Here is a 13228-nt window from a genome sequence, read left to right as displayed (position 1 = left end):
AAAAATTGGGAAACGTGAAGTCCGAAGTCTTTATATTAAACTGGCGTCAAATGTTCTTTTAATTCAGCAACCTAAATTACATTTTAAAAACCCAACTTCCTTCCCTCATCACTAACTGGCCGAGGCAGATGGCCACCCCCATCTCAGAGCCTGGTTCTGCCGGAGGTTTCTCTCTTTTAAAAGTGAGTTTTTCCTTCCCACTGTCGCCAATGTGCTTGCTCTAGGGGGTTAGTTTTTGTGCATTATTGTAGGGTCTTCACCTGACAATATAAAGCACCATGAGGGAAGTGTTGTTGGGGCTTGGCGCTGTTTCTTATCTCAAAATGTCCAATTACAACAGGACATTTTGAGTTAAGAAACAGCGTCAAACCACAAATTAAAATAAAAAAATTAAATTAAAAAAAACAACTGTGACTTTGTGCTTTGTTTCATTTGCTGTAAATTTGCTAAGAATGTAATATAAGATTAGAATAGTGTTTATTTGTCTGCTTATTTATAAGGAACTCCATTAGCTTCCACAACAGTGGTTGCTAGTCTTCCTGGGGCCTAAGCCATCAAATACAATCAATTAAAATATTACACAAAAAAGTGGATGCAAAATATCCACAATTTGGCTCTTACATCCACAGTGAGATTTTGCAATTGTGAAAATATAAGCATATAAATATCAATAACACTGAGGCAAAACACACCAATAATGTTGTTTAGATATTCTACTTTCCATGTTCCAGATCCCCAGAATTGATATTTTCACCGAATGGTCTTTTCTGTCTGCCAGTGTGTCATGCAGATTTCAAGATTAATAAGCGCTGACACTCAACCTGACAAAGTGTGAATTTGCCAAGGCCACTGTAACATACTTGAGCAGGGAAGTGGGACGTGGTCAGGTGCGGCCCCTTAGCGCCAAAGTGGTGGCGATTAATGAATATCCCACACCTAAATAAAGGACTTGAACTGTGCAGATTCCTGGGAATGGTAGGTTATTACAGGAACTTCTGCAAAAACTTTTCCTCCATAGTCCAGCCATTAACTGATCTACTTAGTCCAAAAGTGGATTTTATATGAAAGTGCAAAATTCCTCCTCTGCCACACTCCTGGCTGTAATCTAAAGCACAGCGTTAACATAACTTTATGGCAGTTCAGGTACTACCATAAACAAGGTATAGCGTCACATCAGCAGTGACAACATCAGTGACATCGCTTCACGTCCTTTATAAGATTTTTTTTTCCTGATGTGTCATGATTTTTAGTATTCCCCAAAATCCGTAATTAGTAATAAGCTGTTGAAAAATAAAAAGATCACCTTAAAAAAACCTAGTGCACATATTCTCTGTGTTTTAATTTGATGCAGGATGAAAGCAAACATGTCACACTGATGTGTTACAGCATTTTTCTTTTTTTAAATGAGTGAAGTTATCAAACCAGAAGCCAAGAGGCTTGATGTTGTGTCCAGTCCTACTGGATCCCTACTGTCTGTTTAACGAGCAGGCTGTGAAGTGTTAACAGCTCAATGTTGCTCTTTTTTTTGGCACCTGTTAGATGTTTAGTAATGATGCTGGATTCCTGATTCCTTGCAAGCTTTGTTTACTATGTAACTGAGAGACATTAGATGCAAGCAGCTTGACTCCCGGGGGCGGGTCTAGCGTTAGACGTTTTCTCACTGGCTGCGTGCGCAGAGTATTACTTTGAACAGGAATAGGAAACAAGCATTAATGAACAATACTAATCAGATGTTCTACAGCACCTGAAACATTTGAACAAGCTAAACAAACACTGGATGACTGAATAAAATTAGCACTAAATCTGGTACTTGAACACAGTGAAATCTCTTCATGTCTAACATATTTATGGCTGTGATGAACACGCAGCGCTCTGAAAATGGGCTTAGGTTAAATTTAGAAGAGGGATGAATTAAAATTTAAAAATAAACAAAAACATATTTCAAATTAATGTATGAATTTAACTGACAAATTCTGAGAGCCTGTGGGCGGGACCTATTTTCAATGGGCGGGACCTATTTTCAAACATCAAAGCAAAGAGAATGAGGCCATGACATCACAGTCACCAAAATTCTATAAATAGGGGTGAAACAGCACACTGGTCAAGCACGTTTCTTACTTACAGTCACGAGCGATTCACTAGACGAACTTTTGTTCTGCTACAGCCAACTTCAAACCCTGATTCACATTTGATTATCGAATTCACATCTGATTATCGAACTCACATCTGAATATCTTATTTAGTGTAACACGCTAAATTTGTTTCAAAGTTAAATATCAAAAATGAGCAATCAGGAAGGAAAACCAGAATTTGTCTTCACTCTGCCAAAGAGTGCACTCGACAACCTCATGCTGGTTAGGAAAGCCTTGCAAAACACTCTGACTGAAAACAAACTTTTAAAAGAGGGTGAAAGTAGAGCCAGACAGCAAATCAAACAGATGATGACTCAAATTTCAAACATGCGCACCAAGCTGGAGCTGTATGAGAACCAAGCTGCAGGAGTCACTGACGAATCAGTGTCGCACAAACCGCAGGTGAGCAGCGCCACCAAAGAAAAAGAGCAACAGACGTGTTCAGATCAGGAAAAGGTCAGCAACCTTGACCTTGAGATGAACTGTCTGAAAGAGCAGCTTCAGCAGAGGGACAACGAAATCCTGATGCTGAAACAGGAGAAGGACACTCTGTCTGCCAAGTTCACGCAGCTCCAGAAACATGAAAGAGATCTGAAAGAAACTATGTGGAATGCTCTGTGGAAAGAACAAACACTGAGAGAGAATCTGGAGCAGGAGAAAAAAGTCCTGGAGGAACAAAATAAGAAACTCCTGGAAGAACAGAAAGTGGTGAATGACACAAAAGAAGAAGTCAAAGAGGCCATCACAAAATGTCAGGATGCAGAGAAAGAAGAGAAAGAACTGGAGGAGGACAAGAAAGCTCTGCAGCCACAGAGTGAGGACTCCAGCGAGATTAAAGAAAGTCAGGCAGAGACAAACATACCAGAAATGCAGACAGAACTGGACACGCAGAGAAAAGAATTAGTAGAGTCTCAGACTGAAACACAGGAGACGGCAACCCCAGAGTCGTCCTCATCTGATTGTCTGAGTGGGGAAAAGTTGTGTGTCAACAAAGTGATTGAGTTGGTGGTTTCACAGGCCATAGAACAAGTCTCCACTAAATACAAGCTCTTCACAGAGCGCCTCACTGCTGACTGCATTAGCGATCGCCTGATGGAAAAAATTTGGCCTGAAATTGAGCTGAAACATTTGGATCTATCCCCCAAATGGCTGAAAAACATAGACAAGGCCATTCTCAAGGATCTTTGCAAGACACACAACTGCAAGGGAAAATATCTGATTTTCAATCTGAGGGAACAGCTTGATAGTATTACTGTCCCAGCCTTCACCAAACACCTGTTGGCATTACCAACAAGAGTACTTAGTGTCTCTAAACACAGGGAAGAGTACCAGGAGGCTGTGAAAAATGTCACCAAAGATCTGGTAATGCACGCTATGAAGGGAGAAAATGAGGCAGCTACATGGAATGCAGGAACATCAGAGTTTATTGTACAGAGGCTTTCCCACAAGATCTGGAACAAAATTTTGTCCAAAAGCTACAAAATGTCCATGGAAAACATTGAACAACTCGGCCTGAAAGTAGCCAATGATCTCCGTGAAAAGTGGCCTTCTCCAATACTGTTAATGAGGTCAAGCAACCCAGTGGTTGACGAAGCGGTCGTCAGCATATTCAAAAAACATGCCAAGCTGAGGAGCCAAAATGTCATCTTGAGGGTTTTCTCATGTGCACGCTAAAATCGAACTGAAACGTGCACGTGATTCTGTTACAAAACTCTTAAACTGGCGTCAAATGTTCTTTTAATTCAGCAACCTAAATTACATTTTAAAACCCCAACTTCCTTCCCTCATCACTAACTGGCCGAGGCAGATGGCCACCCCCATCTCAGAGCCTGGTTCTGCCGGAGGTTTCTCTCTTTTAAAAGTGAGTTTTTCCTTCCCACTGTCGCCAATGTGCTTGCTCTAGGGGGTTCGTTTTTGTGCATTATTGTAGGGTCTTCACCTGACAATATAAAGCACCATGAGGGAAGTGTTGTTGGGGCTTGGCGCTGTTTCTTAGCTCAAAATGTCCAATTACAACAGGACATTTTGAGTTAAGAAACAGCGTCAAACCACAAATTAAAATAAAAAATTAAATTTAAAAAAACAACAACTGTGACTTTGTGCTTTGTTTCATTTGCTGTAAATTTGCTAAGAATGTAATATAAGATTAGAATAGTGTTTATTTGTCTGCTTATTTATAAGGAACTCCATTAGCTTCCACAACAGTGGTTGCTAGTCTTCCTGGGGCCTAAGCCATCAAATACAATCAATTAAAATATTACACAATAAAGTGGATGCAAAATATCCACAATTTGGCTCTTACATCCACAGTGAGATTTTGCAATTGTGAAAATATAAGCATATAAATATCAATAACACTGAGGCAAAACACACCAATAATGTTGTTTAGATATTCTACTTTCCATGTTCCAGATCCCCAGAATTGATATTTTCACCGAATGGTCTTTTCTGTCTGCCAGTGTGTCATGCAGATTTCAAGATTAATAAGCGCTGACACTCAACCTGACAAAGTGTGAATTTGCCAAGGCCACTGTAACATACTTGAGCAGGGAAGTGGGACGTGGTCAGGTGCGGCCCCTTAGCGCCAAAGTGGTGGCGATTAATGAATATCCCACACCTAAATAAAGGACTTGAACTGTGCAGATTCCTGGGAATGGTAGGTTATTACAGGAACTTCTGCAAAAACTTCTCCTCCATAGTCCAGCCATTAACTGATCTACTTAGTCCAAAAGTGGATTTTATATGAAAGTGCAAAATTCCTCCTCTGCCACACTCCTGGCTGTAATCTAAAGCACAGCGTTAACATAACTTTATGGCAGTTCAGGTACTACCATAAACAAGGTATAGCGTCACATCAGCAGTGACAACATCAGTGACATCGCTTCACGTCCTTTATAAGATTTTTTTTTCCTGATGTGTCATGATTTTTAGTATTCCCCAAAATCCGTAATTAGTAATAAGCTGTTGAAAAATAAAAAGATCACCTTAAAAAAACCTAGTACACATATTCTCTGTGTTTTAATTTGATGCAGGATGAAAGCAAACATGTCACACTGATGTGTTACAGCATTTTTCTTTTTTTAAATGAGTGAAGTTATCAAACCAGAAGCCAAGAGGCTTGATGTTGTGTCCAGTCCTACTGGATCCCTACTGTCTGTTTAACGAGCAGGCTGTGAAGTGTTAACAGCTCAATGTTGCTCTTTTTTTTGGCACCTGTTAGATGTTTAGTAATGATGCTGGATTCCTGATTCCTTGCAAGCTTTGTTTACTATGTAACTGAGAGACATTAGATGCAAGCAGCTTGACTCCCGGGGGCGGGTCTAGCGTTAGACGTTTTCTCACTGGCTGCGTGCGCAGAGTATTACTTTGAACAGGAATAGGAAACAAGCATTAATGAACAATACTAATCAGATGTTCTACAGCACCTGAAACATTTGAACAAGCTAAACAAACACTGGATGACTGAATAAAATTAGCACTAAATCTGGTACTTGAACACAGTGAAATCTCTTCATGTCTAACATATTTATGGCTGTGATGAACACGCAGCGCTCTGAAAATGGGCTTAGGTTAAATTTAGAAGAGGGATGAATTAAAATTTAAAAATAAACAAAAACATATTTCAAATTAATGTATGAATTTAACTGACAAATTCTGAGAGCCTGTGGGCGGGACCTATTTTCAATGGGCGGGACCTATTTTCAAACATCAAAGCAAAGAGAATGAGGCCATGACATCACAGTCACCAAAATTCTATAAATAGGGGTGAAACAGCACACTGGTCAAGCACGTTTCTTACTTACAGTCACGAGCGATTCACTAGACGAACTTTTGTTCTGCTACAGCCAACTTCAAACCCTGATTCACATTTGATTATCGAATTCACATCTGAATATCTTATTTAGTGTAACACGCTAAATTTGTTTCAAAGTTAAATATCAAAAATGAGCAATCAGGAAGGAAAACCAGAATTTGTCTTCACTCTGCCAAAGAGTGCACTCGACAACCTCATGCTGGTTAGGAAAGCCTTGCAAAACTCTCTGACTGAAAACAAACTTTTAAAAGAGGGTGAAAGTAGAGCCAGACAGCAAATCAAACAGATGATGACTCAAATTTCAAACATGCGCACCAAGCTGGAGCTGTATGAGAACCAAGCTGCAGGAGTCACTGACGAATCAGTGTCGCGCAAACCGCAGGTGAGCAGCGCCACCAAAGAAAAAGAGCAACAGACGTGTTCAGATCAGGAAAAGGTCAGCAACCTTGACCTTGAGATGAACTGTCTGAAAGAGCAGCTTCAGCAGAGGGACAACGAAATCCTGATGCTGAAACAGGAGAAGGACACTCTGTCTGCCAAGTTCACGCAGCTCCAGAAACATGAAAGAGATCTGAAAGAAACTATGTGGAATGCTCTGTGGAAAGAACAAACACTGAGAGAGAATCTGGAGCAGGAGAAAAAAGTCCTGGAGGAACAAAATAAGAAACTCCTGGAAGAACAGAAAGTGGTGAAGGACACAAAAGAAGAAGTCAAAGAGGCCATCACAAAATGTCAGGATGCAGAGAAAGAAGAGAAAGAACTGGAGGAGGACAAGAAAGCTCTGCAGCCACAGAGTGAGGACTCCAGCGAGATTAAAGAAAGTCAGGCAGAGACAAACATACCAGAAATGCAGACAGAACTGGACACGCAGAGAAAAGAATTAGTAGAGTCTCAGACTGAAACACAGGAGACGGCAACCCCAGAGTCGTCCTCATCTGATTGTCTGAGTGGGGAAAAGTTGTGTGTCAACAAAGTGATTGAGTTGGTGGTTTCACAGGCCATAGAACAAGTCTCCACTAAATACAAGCTCTTCACAGAGCGCCTCACTGCTGACTGCATTAGCGATCGCCTGATGGAAAAAATTTGGCCTGAAATTGAGCTGAAACATTTGGATCTATCCCCCAAATGGCTGAAAAACATAGACAAGGCCATTCTCAAGGATCTTTGCAAAAGACACAACTGCAAGGGAAAATATCTGATTTTCAATCTGAGGGAACAGCTTGATAGTATTACTGTCCCAACCTTCACCAAACACCTGTTGGCATTACCAACAAGAGTACTTAGTGTCTCTAAACACAGGGAAGAGTACCAGGAGGCTGTGAAAAAGGTCACCAAAGATCTGGTAATGCACGCTATGAAGGGAGAAAATGAGGCAGCTACATGGAATGCAGGAACATCAGAGTTTATTGTACAGAGGCTTTCCCACAAGATCTGGAACAAAATTTTGTCCAAAAGCTACAAAATGTCCATGGAAAACATTGAACAACTCGGCCTGAAAGTAGCCAATGATCTCCGTGAAAAGTGGCCTTCTCCAATACTGTTAATGAGGTCAAGCAACCCAGTGGTTGACGAAGCGGTCGTCAGCATATTCAAAAAACATGCCAAGCTGAGGAGCCAAAATGTCATCTTGAGGGTTTTCTCATGTGCACGCTAAAATCGAACTGAAACGTGCACGTGATTCTGTTACAAAACTCTTAAACTGGCGTCAAATATTCTTTTAATTCAGCAACCTAAATTACATTTTAAAACCCCAACTTCCTTCCCTCATCACTAACTGGCCGAGGCAGATGGCCACCCCCATCTCAGAGCCTGGTTCTGCCGGAGGTTTCTCTCTTTTAAAAGTGAGTTTTTCCTTCCCACTGTCGCCAATGTGCTTGCTCTAGGGGGTTAGTTTTTGTGCATTATTGTAGGGTCTTCACCTGACAATATAAAGCACCATGAGGGAAGTGTTGTTGGGGCTTGGCGCTGTTTCTTAGCTCAAAATGTCCAATTACAACAGGACATTTTGAGTTAAGAAACAGCGTCAAACCACAAATTAAAATAAAAAAATTAAATTAAAAAAAACAACTGTGACTTTGTGCTTTGTTTCATTTGCTGTAAATTTGCTAAGAATGTAATATAAGATTAGAATAGTGTTTATTTGTCTGCTTATTTATAAGGAACTCCATTAGCTTCCACAACAGTGGTTGCTAGTCTTCCTGGGGCCTAAGCCATCAAATACAATCAATTAAAATATTACACAATAAAGTGGATGCAAAATATCCACAATTTGGCTCTTACATCCACAGTGAGATTTTGCAATTGTGAAAATATAAGCATATAAATATCAATAACACTGAGGCAAAACACACCAATAATGTTGTTTAGATATTCTACTTTCCATGTTCCAGATCCCCAGAATTGATATTTTCACCGAATGGTCTTTTCTGTCTGCCAGTGTGTCATGCAGATTTCAAGATTAATAAGCGCTGACACTCAACCTGACAAAGTGTGAATTTGCCAAGGCCACTGTAACATACTTGAGCAGGGAAGTGGGACGTGGTCAGGTGCGGCCCCTTAGCGCCAAAGTGGTGGCGATTAATGAATATCCCACACCTAAATAAAGGACTTGAACTGTGCAGATTCCTGGGAATGGTAGGTTATTACAGGAACTTCTGCAAAAACTTCTCCTCCATAGTCCAGCCATTAACTGATCTACTTAGTCCAAAAGTGGATTTTATATGAAAGTGCAAAATTCCTCCTCTGCCACACTCCTGGCTGTAATCTAAAGCACAGCGTTAACATAACTTTATGGCAGTTCAGGTACTACCATAAACAAGGTATAGCGTCACATCAGCAGTGACAACATCAGTGACATCGCTTCACGTCCTTTATAAGATTTTTTTTTCCTGATGTGTCATGATTTTTAGTATTCCCCAAAATCCGTAATTAGTAATAAGCTGTTGAAAAATAAAAAGATCACCTTAAAAAAACCTAGTACACATATTCTCTGTGTTTTAATTTGATGCAGGATGAAAGCAAACATGTCACACTGATGTGTTACAGCATTTTTCTTTTTTTAAATGAGTGAAGTTATCAAACCAGAAGCCAAGAGGCTTGATGTTGTGTCCAGTCCTACTGGATCCCTACTGTCTGTTTAACGAGCAGGCTGTGAAGTGTTAACAGCTCAATGTTGCTCTTTTTTTTGGCACCTGTTAGATGTTTAGTAATGATGCTGGATTCCTGATTCCTTGCAAGCTTTGTTTACTATGTAACTGAGAGACATTAGATGCAAGCAGCTTGACTCCCGGGGGCGGGTCTAGCGTTAGACGTTTTCTCACTGGCTGCGTGCGCAGAGTATTACTTTGAACAGGAATAGGAAACAAGCATTAATGAACAATACTAATCAGATGTTCTACAGCACCTGAAACATTTGAACAAGCTAAACAAACACTGGATGACTGAATAAAATTAGCACTAAATCTGGTACTTGAACACAGTGAAATCTCTTCATGTCTAACATATTTATGGCTGTGATGAACACGCAGCGCTCTGAAAATGGGCTTAGGTTAAATTTAGAAGAGGGATGAATTAAAATTTAAAAATAAACAAAAACATATTTCAAATTAATGTATGAATTTAACTGACAAATTCTGAGAGCCTGTGGGCGGGACCTATTTTCAATGGGCGGGACCTATTTTCAAACATCAAAGCAAAGAGAATGAGGCCATGACATCACAGTCACCAAAATTCTATAAATAGGGGTGAAACAGCACACTGGTCAAGCACGTTTCTTACTTACAGTCACGAGCGATTCACTAGACGAACTTTTGTTCTGCTACAGCCAACTTCAAACCCTGATTCACATTTGATTATCGAATTCACATCTGAATATCTTATTTAGTGTAACACGCTAAATTTGTTTCAAAGTTAAATATCAAAAATGAGCAATCAGGAAGGAAAACCAGAATTTGTCTTCACTCTGCCAAAGAGTGCACTCGACAACCTCATGCTGGTTAGGAAAGCCTTGCAAAACTCTCTGACTGAAAACAAACTTTTAAAAGAGGGTGAAAGTAGAGCCAGACAGCAAATCAAACAGATGATGACTCAAATTTCAAACATGCGCACCAAGCTGGAGCTGTATGAGAACCAAGCTGCAGGAGTCACTGACGAATCAGTGTCGCGCAAACCGCAGGTGAGCAGCGCCACCAAAGAAAAAGAGCAACAGACGTGTTCAGATCAGGAAAAGGTCAGCAACCTTGACCTTGAGATGAACTGTCTGAAAGAGCAGCTTCAGCAGAGGGACAACGAAATCCTGATGCTGAAACAGGAGAAGGACACTCTGTCTGCCAAGTTCACGCAGCTCCAGAAACATGAAAGAGATCTGAAAGAAACTATGTGGAATGCTCTGTGGAAAGAACAAACACTGAGAGAGAATCTGGAGCAGGAGAAAAAAGTCCTGGAGGAACAAAATAAGAAACTCCTGGAAGAACAGAAAGTGGTGAAGGACACAAAAGAAGAAGTCAAAGAGGCCATCACAAAATGTCAGGATGCAGAGAAAGAAGAGAAAGAACTGGAGGAGGACAAGAAAGCTCTGCAGCCACAGAGTGAGGACTCCAGCGAGATTAAAGAAAGTCAGGCAGAGACAAACATACCAGAAATGCAGACAGAACTGGACACGCAGAGAAAAGAATTAGTAGAGTCTCAGACTGAAACACAGGAGACGGCAACCCCAGAGTCGTCCTCATCTGATTGTCTGAGTGGGGAAAAGTTGTGTGTCAACAAAGTGATTGAGTTGGTGGTTTCACAGGCCATAGAACAAGTCTCCACTAAATACAAGCTCTTCACAGAGCGCCTCACTGCTGACTGCATTAGCGATCGCCTGATGGAAAAAATTTGGCCTGAAATTGAGCTGAAACATTTGGATCTATCCCCCAAATGGCTGAAAAACATAGACAAGGCCATTCTCAAGGATCTTTGCAAAAGACACAACTGCAAGGGAAAATATCTGATTTTCAATCTGAGGGAACAGCTTGATAGTATTACTGTCCCAACCTTCACCAAACACCTGTTGGCATTACCAACAAGAGTACTTAGTGTCTCTAAACACAGGGAAGAGTACCAGGAGGCTGTGAAAAAGGTCACCAAAGATCTGGTAATGCACGCTATGAAGGGAGAAAATGAGGCAGCTACATGGAATGCAGGAACATCAGAGTTTATTGTACAGAGGCTTTCCCACAAGATCTGGAACAAAATTTTGTCCAAAAGCTACAAAATGTCCATGGAAAACATTGAACAACTCGGCCTGAAAGTAGCCAATGATCTCCGTGAAAAGTGGCCTTCTCCAATACTGTTAATGAGGTCAAGCAACCCAGTGGTTGACGAAGCGGTCGTCAGCATATTCAAAAAACATGCCAAGCTGAGGAGCCAAAATGTCATCTTGAGGGTTTTCTCATGTGCACGCTAAAATCGAACTGAAACGTGCACGTGATTCTGTTACAAAACTCTTAAACTGGCGTCAAATATTCTTTTAATTCAGCAACCTAAATTACATTTTAAAACCCCAACTTCCTTCCCTCATCACTAACTGGCCGAGGCAGATGGCCACCCCCATCTCAGAGCCTGGTTCTGCCGGAGGTTTCTCTCTTTTAAAAGTGAGTTTTTCCTTCCCACTGTCGCCAATGTGCTTGCTCTAGGGGGTTAGTTTTTGTGCATTATTGTAGGGTCTTCACCTGACAATATAAAGCACCATGAGGGAAGTGTTGTTGGGGCTTGGCGCTGTTTCTTAGCTCAAAATGTCCAATTACAACAGGACATTTTGAGTTAAGAAACAGCGTCAAACCACAAATTAAAATAAAAAAATTAAATTAAAAAAAACAACTGTGACTTTGTGCTTTGTTTCATTTGCTGTAAATTTGCTAAGAATGTAATATAAGATTAGAATAGTGTTTATTTGTCTGCTTATTTATAAGGAACTCCATTAGCTTCCACAACAGTGGTTGCTAGTCTTCCTGGGGCCTAAGCCATCAAATACAATCAATTAAAATATTACACAATAAAGTGGATGCAAAATATCCACAATTTGGCTCTTACATCCACAGTGAGATTTTGCAATTGTGAAAATATAAGCATATAAATATCAATAACACTGAGGCAAAACACACCAATAATGTTGTTTAGATATTCTACTTTCCATGTTCCAGATCCCCAGAATTGATATTTTCACCGAATGGTCTTTTCTGTCTGCCAGTGTGTCATGCAGATTTCAAGATTAATAAGCGCTGACACTCAACCTGACAAAGTGTGAATTTGCCAAGGCCACTGTAACATACTTGAGCAGGGAAGTGGGACGTGGTCAGGTGCGGCCCCTTAGCGCCAAAGTGGTGGCGATTAATGAATATCCCACACCTAAATAAAGGACTTGAACTGTGCAGATTCCTGGGAATGGTAGGTTATTACAGGAACTTCTGCAAAAACTTCTCCTCCATAGTCCAGCCATTAACTGATCTACTTAGTCCAAAAGTGGATTTTATATGAAAGTGCAAAATTCCTCCTCTGCCACACTCCTGGCTGTAATCTAAAGCACAGCGTTAACATAACTTTATGGCAGTTCAGGTACTACCATAAACAAGGTATAGCGTCACATCAGCAGTGACAACATCAGTGACATCGCTTCACGTCCGTTATAAGATTTTTTTTTCCTGATGTGTCATGATTTTTAGTATTCCCCAAAATCCGTAATTAGTAATAAGCTGTTGAAAAATAAAAAGATCACCTTAAAAAAACCTAGTACACATATTCTCTGTGTTTTAATTTGATGCAGGATGAAAGCAAACATGTCACACTGATGTGTTACAGCATTTTTCTTTTTTTAAATGAGTGAAGTTATCAAACCAGAAGCCAAGAGGCTTGATGTTGTGTCCAGTCCTACTGGATCCCTACTGTCTGTTTAACGAGCAGGCTGTGAAGTGTTAACAGCTCAATGTTGCTCTTTTTTTTGGCACCTGTTAGATGTTTAGTAATGATGCTGGATTCCTGATTCCTTGCAAGCTTTGTTTACTATGTAACTGAGAGACATTAGATGCAAGCAGCTTGACTCCCGGGGGCGGGTCTAGCGTTAGACGTTTTCTCACTGGCTGCGTGCGCAGAGTATTACTTTGAACAGGAATAGGAAACAAGCATTAATGAACAATACTAATCAGATGTTCTACAGCACCTGAAACATTTGAACAAGCTAAACAAACACTGGATGACTGAATAAAATTAGCACTAAATCTGGTACTTGAACACAGTGAAATCTCTT

At 40.5% G+C, this 13228-nt stretch overlaps 1 protein-coding gene across 1 annotated transcript; it reads left to right on the top strand.

Annotated features, from left to right (window-relative positions):
* The first annotated feature begins 1899 nt into the window (after positions 1–1899).
* On the top strand, positions 1900–12432 carry LOC146702897 (uncharacterized). The gene is made up of 3 exons (XM_085467304.1): positions 1900–3804; positions 6069–7598; positions 9861–12432. The coding sequence occupies exons 1-3, from the start codon at positions 2283–2285 to the stop codon at positions 11390–11392; spliced, it is 4584 nt and encodes a 1527-aa protein (XP_085323430.1). The 5' UTR covers positions 1900–2282; the 3' UTR covers positions 11393–12432.
* Positions 12433–13228: the final 796 nt, after the last annotated feature.

Source organism: Copadichromis virginalis, linkage group LG8 (genome assembly GCF_057382275.1).
Source record: "Copadichromis virginalis isolate Kocher_CV1m ecotype Utaka linkage group LG8, C_Virginalis_male_GT1.1, whole genome shotgun sequence".
NCBI classification, from domain to species: Eukaryota; Metazoa; Chordata; class Actinopteri; order Cichliformes; family Cichlidae; genus Copadichromis; species Copadichromis virginalis.
Note: the sequence above shows the minus strand (reverse complement) of the source record. Positions and strands in the feature narration are given on the sequence as shown.

What these genes read in the sequence shown, in the direction of transcription:
- LOC146702897 (XM_085467304.1), top strand. Translation starts at nt 2,283, where the DNA reads ATGAGCAATCAGGAAGGAAAACCAGAATTTGTCTTCACTCTGCCAAAG. An exon ending in GGTTTTCTCATGTGCACGCT is followed by an intron (nt 3,805 to 6,068) that starts AAAATCGAACTG and finishes TTCAAAGTTAAA; the next exon opens with TATCAAAAATGAGCAATCAG. An exon ending in GGTTTTCTCATGTGCACGCT is followed by an intron (nt 7,599 to 9,860) that starts AAAATCGAACTG and finishes TTCAAAGTTAAA; the next exon opens with TATCAAAAATGAGCAATCAG.